This window comes from Pelmatolapia mariae, linkage group LG5 (assembly GCF_036321145.2).
Source record: "Pelmatolapia mariae isolate MD_Pm_ZW linkage group LG5, Pm_UMD_F_2, whole genome shotgun sequence".
NCBI lineage: Eukaryota > Metazoa > Chordata > Actinopteri > Cichliformes > Cichlidae > Pelmatolapia > Pelmatolapia mariae.
In genome coordinates this window covers 30,214,097-30,225,543 of record NC_086231.1, presented here as the reverse complement: position 1 = coordinate 30,225,543, position 11,447 = coordinate 30,214,097, and the positions used below count along the sequence as shown (strand labels likewise).

The window sequence follows — 11,447 nt, the reverse complement described above, 5'->3', positions numbered from 1 at the left end:
CATAAAATGATAAGCAGTAGCCTGTTGTTTCATGTTGTCATGATAAATGATGCCTCCTATGGGATTTGCTACTAATGAAAGTGAAAATCAATATAATAGTATTTTATTATGTTTTGCGTGGAACCCTAAAAGACCTGAGGTAACAATTATCATCACCATCTTGTCTGGGCCTGATAATAAAAGCACATGTGGTCATAAAAATAAAAGCTTTCTCTGACTCACCACAGACACTGACAGGAAATGTTTAGATCATCAGACACAGAGTTGTGGTGGTAGTGGATGTGGATCTAACTATTTTTACTGGGGCTTTGTACATAAGCCATTCATATCTGTCTGGTCATGTTTACTCTGGTTAATCACAGGCAGAGTTTTTCAAATGAATCATCTTCTTTTATGCAAGGGAGTTGGTGGTAACAAGCCAAGATAATGACCTTTGCTCAACATGAACCAACCAAATTTAGCAAATCTACATTTTTCCATTGCTCATCCAGCCCAAGCTCTACGCAGTGTCCGAGCCCTGTCTTCATCGTGAACATACATAAGTGGGTGGATCATTAACTGGACATATGGTATGACTGTTTTCAAGAAGCCAGGCCTCTCAATTATGCATTCCTGTCACAACCACTACGTGCCTTTCAGGGGGAAAAGATGTCCACGGACTGATGGTCGTCAGACGTCGTGTAGCTTTTAAAACTACCAGGTGAGGGCAAAACTGCTCTTCGGCTGGTGTCAGAGAATTTAATCAATTTTGAACATTATATTTAACAGTGTCAGAAACAGCAGTGTGAGCCAAGTGATTTTAAGCACAAAGCACTTGTTTTTGCTAAAAGCAGTCGTATGGAAAAGTTCAGAGTCTCAGGTCTTTGCATCAATAATTCATCGAACCCCGCTGATGCTGTTGTTACATTTTAACATTTGCAGCTCCTTGTAAAGCCGAGGTTAAGATCTGGGGACATGGGTACACATAGTAATGGCACTGATTGACTTTCTCCGGGTTCATGGTTAATAAAGCAAACGGCTGAAACAGAGTTTCCATTCGCTTTGCTATTTTCAGGCCAATCAAGGCTTCATCAGTGAACCGGCATGAGTTGCCAGTAAAGCACCTTGCTCACTGGCACTTCGGTGTCCTAATCAAGAGTAGAAGAAGATTGAAGACCTCTCTTAGAATAATCAATGCACAGATATCCAGGGGGATTTGCAGAGTTGAGCTGCTGTTCGAACAATCAATAGTGAACACATATTGGACCCGCAGGACTCATTGACTCAGTAGAAGGAAATAATTTCCAAGGCAATACAGACTCACTAGAAATATCCAGTTTAAGGAGAAACTGCGTCTGCATTTCTTTGTTTTGAAAAATCTTTATTCTACTGTGTGATTTTATTCAAAACAATGTGAGATCAGAAATCAGTCCAATTATGAGTATGCTAACACAGAACAGCATAATTTCTTTTCACCCTGTGCTCATCTTCCCTCTGCAGTTGATCGCTTGTATTTATGGGTTTGTTGTTGTTGTTGTTTGGGGGGGGGGGGGGGGGGTGGTAAAGTTTTTTATTTTACTTTGTCTCCATATTCGGTTACAATCTGCCTTTACTTCTTTGGAATCACTCCAGTGTAATAGAGTGCACACTGGCTCCAGTCCACAGGTTAAAGATGTTATTTTGATTCCAAAACACGAGTTTAGATAACGCAACACTGAGTTTATATTTCACAACCCCCACAATAAACATTAAACGTAAATATCTCGCTTTTTATAAACAATTATAAATGGATGACACCGGCAACCCTTCCTGGCATTATAAGTGCTGTGAGTGATAATATAAAGAATGTGTCAACACAATGTTCTGTACAATTACACCGTAGCCGGTGCTGTAAGTCAAACTTTGGATCATAAACACAAGCTATTCTTTTTAAAGTCCTCTTCCAGCATTGCTTGTGCTCTGAAGGCTAGTTGGTTTCTGTTTTGTATCTAAACATCAGAGTAGACGCTGCTGAAGGAAAGAGCGTGATGAAAAGCTTACCTGTACAGGTCAGTCACAGTCCGCTTGAGGGAAGCAGCCACTGCCAGCTCTGTCCTTACTGTAAAACAACGCGCGGGGGATGATGGGTTTTTTCCTCAGGTAGAGTTAATATCACACGATTAGCTTAACACACAAACATATATATATATATTTTTTTTTTAAATATAAGCCCTTCTGTATTCGTTAAGCGCCCGCTTCGTATTTAACATTGCTCCCGGTTTGAATCGGTCCTCTGCACCTCAGCTGTGTCCTCGCTCCTCCCCTCACAGCTCCACACTGACACACACCAGCAGCACGAACAGAAGCCAATTAGCCCAGCGTCTATAGATGGCCTCAGTCACTTTTTAATGCCATAAACGTTTCCTCCTTATCTCCCCCACCACTGCCCTGCCTGTTTCACAGCACCATAAAACTTACTCCTTTCGTTGTGCAAGTGTGCTCCGCGTTTGTGAGACGGAAGTGCTGCTACTGCCATCTACTAAGTGCCTACAGTGTGAGGGGAAAAGAATGACACATCAGCTTGCAGGTCGTTTCTTTATTTACATATAATTTTGCAATTATGGGACTGCCATAAAGCATTACATATTTGTTTTGCACAATAACAGTTAAGGCATGATTAGAGGAGGCAAATGTGGCACGGTTAGATTCCTCAAGCATAGCAGGTTTTTAGGAAACAAAGCTTTAAGAGGCATGCAGAAACGTATCATCTGTTAATGTGAGTATTATGGGTGAAAAGAAACAGATGAACTGGAAAAATAATGGAGTTCATGTGGAATTCCTCTACAGTGGTGTTAAGAGAATACGTGTTATTACAAACTACTGACAGCAGTAAACAGGTTACAGGCTTTCTGTTTCAGTGTCTGTTACATAAACAAAGTGCATAGAGGTAAAAGGGTGATGCTTCCAACAGGAATGCCGTTAACCCATATTTTGCCAACATGTCTTCTAATTTGAAAATACATTCTACTGCAGTTCGAGGAATTTCCAGTTTATTCTTCATTTCTAAGAACTGAGTTAATACCATAAAAAAGACATTTTTTTAAGTCGTGAGATGCATAATAGCCGTTACAGTAAAACCATCCTTTCATGAAAGATCTTTAACAACAGGTAAACACTGCAAGCTTCTGTGTTACCAAAAGTGCGGAGGCTCCTATCTGCTCTTCATTTTTTTTTTTAATTAAAAGTTATAAAAAAATCTCGCCAGCTAAAATACAGCGTTAATTCAATTACACAGCACACTTCATTACAAATCAGAGAATTAGAACAGAGCATTCCAAAAGCCAAAAAAAAGAAAATGCATAGGCTTTGACAATCATCATACTCTTAAAGACTACTGCTTCATCATGCGTAGCTGCTGTTAGCACCACTCCAGTCTGTGTTCACAATACTGCTTTACGTTTCAGGAGGCTCAGTATGTGAGAGGACTGAGGATGAAGAGGCGATCCTCCTCCTTCCTGATCCACTTCAGCAGTTTATTGACAGCGGCGAACGCTGAGGCCTTGGTCGCCAGCGGACTAAAGCAGAGGTAGAGCTCAAAGCCGCTTGTCACCTGCAAAGGAAAGAAGGCACGAGACAAACGGAGCATGAAAAAGCTGTGTGTAGTAGCAGGATATTTTTCTGTTAAAGTAGTTCAGAAATGTGGTTCAATGTAAGACATTGTTACAGTCTGTAAAATTACTGTAGCTTACTGCATTTCAGATCAGTGATGAGTGATTAAAGCTTAATGTCTGATGTCTTTAGTCAAAACAAACTTTGTACTTGACGGCAGGAGGCTAAAATCCTGCTTATTATGTGTAATATTCATTTTTGCACATTATTGTTAATGTTGTGCAATTATCATTAATGGCACATTTAATCAAAAATTTGTAAGTGTTATATGCACATCTGAAAATGTTAAAAAAAACTAATTATGTAATGACAGTATATTTTTTGTAACACAATATTTGTAAAGCATTGCACCACATTTAGAATTATGCCCCTTTTTCAATACGTTTCTTTAAGATATATATTTAACCACACGACATGCGGTTAGAAAGGAAAAAAAAAAAGAGTGGTCAACAACTTTCCAGAAGTGTCAATGTGGACATTACTTTTATTGTTATTTTATGTGTATGTGATGGTAATGTGCAAGGGTCTGCAAAAGCACAAAGCTGCTAACACAAAGCTGGTAATGAAGAACAAAGGTTATTGCAGTAAACTATAATTAAACTCGTTGTGGGGATTTAAAAAAAAAAAAAAAAAAAAAAAACACTAGCACACTAATTAAAATAGAAATTAAAAAACATAAGCAGTATCTTCCTTATCTTCTTTGGGCTGGGGGATGCAGCATTTTCCAAAAATAATTATTTATGGATCATGTTCACACATGGCTTTTTTACTGTATGATAGAGCTTCAACCTGCATTTGTGCATGGCACAGTGAACTGGGTTCACAGACAGTGACTGGAAGTGTTCCTGAGCCCATGCAGAGATTTCCATGACAGAATAATTGCTGTTAACAGCAGCCAATGCTGATTTTTGGCCTCGTCCTTTGTCCACCAAGATTTGCGTTTTGATCATATTAGGTACTGTAGATGATGAGAAATTCAAAGTCTTCACATTTTTATATTGAAGAATATTATTCTGAAAATTTCCAAGAATTTGTAGGCACTTTTTTCCCTGAAACAAACTCTGTCTCTCTAAGATGCTCTTTTTATACGCAGTCATGTTACTGACCTGTTGTCAGTTAACCTATTTGATTGCAAAATGTTCATCCAGCTGTTGATAATACTGCATTGTGAATGGAAAAACTGATGTAAAGATTATGCCAGCAATCCAAATTATTTATGACTTTATTAAATGGACTATTGACCCTAATAAGGCAAATAGTTAACCCCCCCTCAAAAAGAAACCCCCCCCCCCCCAAAAAAAAAAACAGTAAGCTAACTAAATGTGTATGAACAATGTCACCAATAGGGATGGGTATCGTTTAGGTTTTATCCGATACCAGTACCAAACCGGTACTTTTGAAACGGTGCCGGTGCTTAAAGAATGGAGAACACACACTTTGTCCAAAAACCTCTCATGTTTAGCTGTTTTTTTGTAAAAAGATAACAATGTTAGCCTTTTCTGCAGCTATAGGGCATATATGGTATCACTCTTGGCTGGAAGCAGTGCTTAAGCAATGGAAAAAAAACCACAAACTTTGTCCAAAAACCTCTCATGTTTAGCTGTTTCCCTCTTTTTCTTTGGTCATTTTAGCCTTTTTGGCCAGGGTGAAGGGAGCATCTGCCATCAAACAAGAAGACAGCTGCATGTAACTACGACGGTGTTTGCTAGTTCACCTTACATGCGTTAATTCAATAACGTGGTTAGCCTACTCAACGTAAATTACACACGAACAACATTAAGCTACTCACGCAGAGAAGAACGGCTGCTGCTGCCATCATCATCCGTCATCATTTCTGCTACACTGGCAGGGCTAGGGGCCAGGACTCTACTCTTCGAGTTTTTGGGGGATGTTGCTAACTCCAGGTCCGATAACAGGCACCACACCCGCAGTAGTTGTGCACGGTGTGAGGTCTCGCAGCAAGCTATCGAATACGGCGCATTTCTCGGCTTTTAACAAAATGCTATACGTTGCCAGGTGTTTCATCAGATTCGAGGAGTTACCTCCTTTGCACAGTATCACAGTATCAGCTTGAAGCACTTGTTGCAGGCTGCTGAGTTTGCATATTTTGCTGTGAAGTACAGCCAGACTTTTGACCGCTTCGCCTTGGGCATTTTTAATCTGTAGCTCTGCTCTAAAAGAACGTACGTACCTGGGCCCGCCTACTACGCTTGCAAAGCTAAAATGATTGGCTAGAATCCAAAGTGTATGACATCTCAGGGGAAAAAAAGCACCGAAATAAAGCACCGAAATGTGCGCTGCTTTTCGGTCTGGTTACTACCGTTTATGTCAGAACCAGATACCGGTACCCATCCCTAGTCACCAATCCAGTGTCCAGTATTCATTTTGTACACACCAAATGCTTTTAATGGCTGTCAGCTTAAAAAAAATTGGTCAAAAACAATAAACCATTTTAATCACAACACCAGACTCACCTGTGCCAGCAAGTTTTCAGTTTCCCTGCAGCGGTAGTAGTAACGGAGAGGTCTGGTTGGATGGTGCAAGCAGCTGTGAAGTTCCTGGTACAAGCTCAGCAGCCTTTCCTGCTCTTCATCAGACTGGTACACCATCGGAAACTCCGGGCTGAAGGTGGAAAATATCCAAGAACAAGGATTTGTGCTCATGACAAAAAATATATACATATAAGAATGCAAATCTTTGTATACTGATGATCATTTTACTGGCCCAGATAAAATACAAAATCAAGTGTCATCTGCTCTTATGGAGTTGTCATTTATGTAAATTTTTCGTAACACCGAAAACATCTGAGTAGATGTGTTTATACAGTGAAAGGAAAAAGTTCTTGAATTAACAGGATTAATGACTGTTAAAATACTCTGATCTTTATCTAAAAATCCCTAAATTTGACAAACACAGTCTAACCACTCACCTGGTGTACAGTCCGGAGCTCTTTGATTTATACAGGAAGTGCCTGAGCTCTGGGATGCCGACCTGCGCCACGGAGTAACTGGGACATTTCACCGCCTCCTTCAGGGCCTGGTAGGCACTACGCTTGCTCAGCCTTTCCATAAACTTCTGCTTGCAGTCGGACATGTTAAAAAAGTCCTCTCTTTCAGTTGAGACCAGAATGAGACAGAGCTGGGACGCAGGCTCCAGGTAAGAAATGTGAGCGTGGAAAAATCCTGCGGTGTTGAACTTTGGCAGACAGATCGGCGTCCAGCCTTCACCTTCTCGGAAGGAAGAGGAGGAACCGACGAGGTTGAAGACCAGGTGCAAGTCTATGTGGTGCAGGAACTGGTCCTTCTTCCTGACCAGGGTGACCAGGCGATCGCCGGCCAGCAATATGGAGAACACCAGGTTTTTGGATTTAGCGGCCTGTAGGCTCGATGACACTACGTCCCTGGCAGAGCTGGGGAGGGGCAGGCAGGTGACGGCACTGAGCAGCAGGCCGGGGTCTCGTTCCAGCCGGATCAACAGGTTGTCAGTGAGATACTCTGAGCCGGCCAGCAAACGCCGCAAGTCGTAGTTCTGCTTGTGCTGGAAGATGTGGTTGAGCTGGGTGAGGGTGAGCAGGCTGACTATCTGGTAGTAGATGTATTGCAGCTCCCGCAGCATCTCCTTGTCTGATTGACAGGTGCGTGACACTCCCACCAGGACCAGAGGACTCTTGGTGAGGAAAACCACTTTACAGCCATCTGACACAAACATATTAACAGCACTTACTTAAGGTACGACATATTTGTTTAGAGAATTAAATGTTGCCGCCAAAGTATAATCTGACCTGCATGGATGGAGCGGATGATGTTCTTCTCAGCCTCGACAAACGACACAAGAGCCATCATCACCCCCATGGTGCTCGACAGCGCCTCTTCCGTGCCGTAGCGAGTGTAGATTGGTTTCCCCGCCTCACTCAGCACAAACACGTGTTTTTTGTGGCTCCGCCACGCCTCACTGGACACATCCTCCTCCTTAGTCCTGCTATCCGACAGGTCATTGCTGTGTTGTTCATCTATATTTTGTTCAGCAACAAGTGCCTTGAGCCCCTCTTCATGCTGCTCTTCTGATCTGCCTGAATCAGCTGTCCTCAGGGCTTCTTCTTCAGCCTCAGCAGTTAAATCCTCAAACGAGTGTGCGTGGATGAACATGGCACTCTTCTGGCCAGCACCTGTATTAATATAAATGATGACAAACTTTGTCCGTAAAAGATTAAAAAAAAGCTAGAAAAGCTCTATATAAATATGAGCGCAGTACATCACATGGCAGACATTTCCGGACAGTTCCTTTGGAAAAAACTCTAGGAAGTTTGAATGCTACTTTCTAAAAGGACATGGGGTCAATGACCACATATACATCTGCCAAAGTAACCACCAAGTCCTCTTTTAGTGTTTTTCTCAGTTTGCAGCATTTATAGCGGTTTTCATAATCAAACATTTTTCCCATGTAGAAAAAAATAAAAATAAAAATAAAAAATAGTGGACTGTTAGTATCAGGCTCATTCTCACTACTGAAAATCATGTGTTTGGTTAAGTGATGGGGTAAGGGTGGAGCATGAAGGACACAGAGACATGACCCCTATTTGCTCAGCGTAAATTCTTCATACTCTTACCTTCCAAACAATCAAACACACAGATTTTTTTTTTGCTTGGAAGCAGGCCTTGTGTTTAATGTGCACGTTTAATTTGCGTTCACACGTACAGCCAGGTAATGTAGAAATGTTGCTTAGCTCAAGTCAGATTCAACACAATGGAAAGTGGAGATGTATACATAATTTAAAAGGTTTTCAGTTTGTGTTTCTACAAGAGAAAAAAAAAAAAGACTTCAACGAAAAAAAAAAGTGGCTGGTTTGGAAAATGTGTTAAATTCCCCAACTTTGCTGGAGAACAAAACTGCTTTCCTGGGCATTCCTGTGGGAACCAACTAGCTGGAAAAGGCATCCAAGACAGATGACAGAGATGAATTATGTACAGTTACAGGACAAGATTTTATCCTTTTATTTGAAAAACAGATTAATTTTGAACATGGTATGCAACTCTAAAACAATCCACAAAAAACAGAAGTTCAATTTAGTCTATTATCGTATTAGTCACACATGTTTTAACTTTAGGTTATCACACTTCAGAGCTGCTGCAGTGAATAAAATGAACAACCTCTGGCCAAAGCTTATCTAATTAGAAGAACAAGAATAAGGCAACTGTGATAGCGAAAGAGTATGCTAAGACTTCAAAATGTCCTGTTTAGCTCCAGTTTGGGAAGAGCAAATCCATGGATTTATTCGAAGCAGGATGTGATGCAGCAGACAAAAGCAGCTGCAGCCAACTTTCATTGTGACAAACTGACATATTTTCCCCAGATTTTTTTCAGTCAACAGATGGTCATATCATTACATTCTCATGAGAAAACATGGCAGCATTTTCTCCATGAAGGCTACTCTTACAGTCTACAGTCACAGTCCACAAAACATACAATGCAAGCTTCTTCTTCAGCGTATGAAGGGAATATTGTGCAACTGTAACACAAGCTCTAAAACAGCAGACAACCTGTAAATATATTCACCATTTCTTACATAGACAGGATGTGCATATTCACGCTGTCTCTCACACACAGAGTGCTCAGTATGCGTTCACCGGACACTGCACAGCTACAACAATGTGAAACAGAAAAGTCCAATTCATGGGAAAGTTTTCAGAAGTGTCAGTACTGAAAGAGTGTTAATGTCTTTTCTTTGTGGTACAATCATAAAAAAGACAATATTCCAGGCAAAGATACTGCAGGGATTTTGTACTTGAAATAGAAAACAGTTGATAATTACTTGTCCCTGCCCTGCCCTATATTTGTCTAGCCCAACTGGAAGCTTTTATGGTCTGCTGTAAACGTTATGATCATGTCCTGCAATGTTTTGCAATACAATCCTATGAGGGATTGGCCACAAAGTAGCGTGGCACAATTCTATTCACCCACCAACTTCTTTAAGACACCTAGACTTACCTGCAGTCTTTGAAATGAGAGCGCAGTCAGTGGTGTAATCCCACTGATAGTGGCTAAGTAAACTACCTGGAAAATATTTCTTGCATTAACATTACCTTAGACTGGAACAAATGCAAGAGGAAGTTCACACATACTACACCTCCTTCATACTTGAAGTTTTTTCACTACTATGCAGTGGTTCCAGTTTTGCAGATGTATATTAAATATGTTTAAAATCATACTTGTCTCTGTGTGTTTACAGACAACCGGCACAACACTTACCTGGTTCAGTTCCCTCTACCAGACCAGGTATGGGGCTGTCCGCCCTGACTGAGCGAAGGCGGTCCACAGGAGCCAGAGTTCCACTTTCCCATGATGCAGTCGCCTTTTGGGCTTCACCTTCCATCACTGCTACTTAAGGCTAGGACACGCACCTGGAAAGATAGACAGACAAAGGGCTATAGGACCAAAGGGCAATAACTTCGTGACTGAGTCTTGGATTTATGGTGGTGTACCATTACAGTGACATGACACGGTCACCACGAGTCGGTTCAACTGAAATCAAATAAAGCCCTACAGTTAGGTCGTGAAGATTTTAACTGTTTATTGGAAGCGGGGGAAAACAGAGCTAAACCGGAATGTCCTCCTTGCTCCAAGGAAGGCTGAAACCAACTATGGAAACAAAATGAGTCTCGAGAGAATAACATATTCACACGCAGTATATTTACATTCACATCTTTTTTTTCTTGCTTAGCACCCTGAATTATCACAGGCGTCACATATGTTTGACTTCAAAAGCTACTTTGATTGCTGACTTTAGCATGTAGTCAAACAAACGCTATCTCAGACACGTTTAATCGCCTTCGCTCTCAACCAGAGCACTCAAGGCCCCTTCAAATACTTCAAAAAGATTACCTTTCATTTCCACAGCTGTCTGCATCTGAATGTTATGCTCCCCAACTCGTTTGCCACAGTTGCTGCTAGCTAACTAGCAGAAACCGCACAGAAGAACTTCTTGAATCATGCCCTGGTTGGTTGCGGAAGTGCGAATTGTGGGATATGAAGTTCCCTGCCAGAGGGTTTATACACTTTTTATCACTCGTTTCCCAGGAGTGATAAAAATGCCGAGTTCATCTGAATAAAATAAAATACGGAGAATTTTCTTTGACATAGTTAAGAATTAATTTAATGGGTTAATTTTGAATATTACAGCATGCAAGTTACTTATAACACACTGCCATCTTTGATCTTGCTGGTGCTTTCAGGTCACGCAGGACATGAAACAACTGTGCCTGATTATTAAATTACACGATTGTTACGAGACTCAGATACTTAATTTGTCAGACAGAAAACATTGTATATCAAATGTTAAATAATCTTTTTGTGTGAGAAAGGTTTGTGACTATATTTGCGAACTATTTCAATGTGTTTAAAATAACATTTTTGTTGTTTTCACAGTGACTCTGCATATGTGAGGGATAAAAGCAAAAAAACAAGGAAAAAAGTGTTGACACATTTGTTGAGTGACACTAAATCGTAACTTCTCCAGGGAAAACGTATTAATTGTTTTAAATATCAAACGTTTATAGCGACTGAGCTAAATTTTAATACAAAATACGTTGGCGTAGATTCTAACAGCTCATTTATGTTCCGTGTGCATACGAACGCACCGTAAGGGGCGGAGCTTTGGTTTGAACGTGCAGCGGGGAACTGGGCAGCGATGGAGTTACCATTGTGTTTGTGTTAGCTTGAAAGGATCTTGCCTAAATTATCTCACTTTATGTGTGTATAATGAAAATTTTCATGTACAATTGGTGATGCTTCAGTTTATAACGAAGGATTATGCAGTAACTTGA

General features: G+C 40.8%; 1 protein-coding gene across 1 annotated transcript; it reads right to left on the bottom strand.

The window, feature by feature from the left end:
• Window positions 1-2,548: 2,548 nt before the first annotated feature.
• On the bottom strand, window positions 2,549-10,677 carry mon1a (MON1 secretory trafficking family member A). Its single transcript, XM_063474723.1, has 6 exons — window positions 10,507-10,677; window positions 9,874-10,025; window positions 7,409-7,792; window positions 6,557-7,322; window positions 6,102-6,249; window positions 2,549-3,568 (listed from the first exon to the last, which is right to left on the bottom strand). The coding sequence occupies exons 2-6, from the start codon at window positions 9,995-9,997 to the stop codon at window positions 3,428-3,430; spliced, it is 1,563 nt and encodes a 520-aa protein (XP_063330793.1). The 5' UTR covers window positions 9,998-10,025; window positions 10,507-10,677; the 3' UTR covers window positions 2,549-3,427.
• Between the last annotated feature and the right edge of the window lie 770 nt (window positions 10,678-11,447).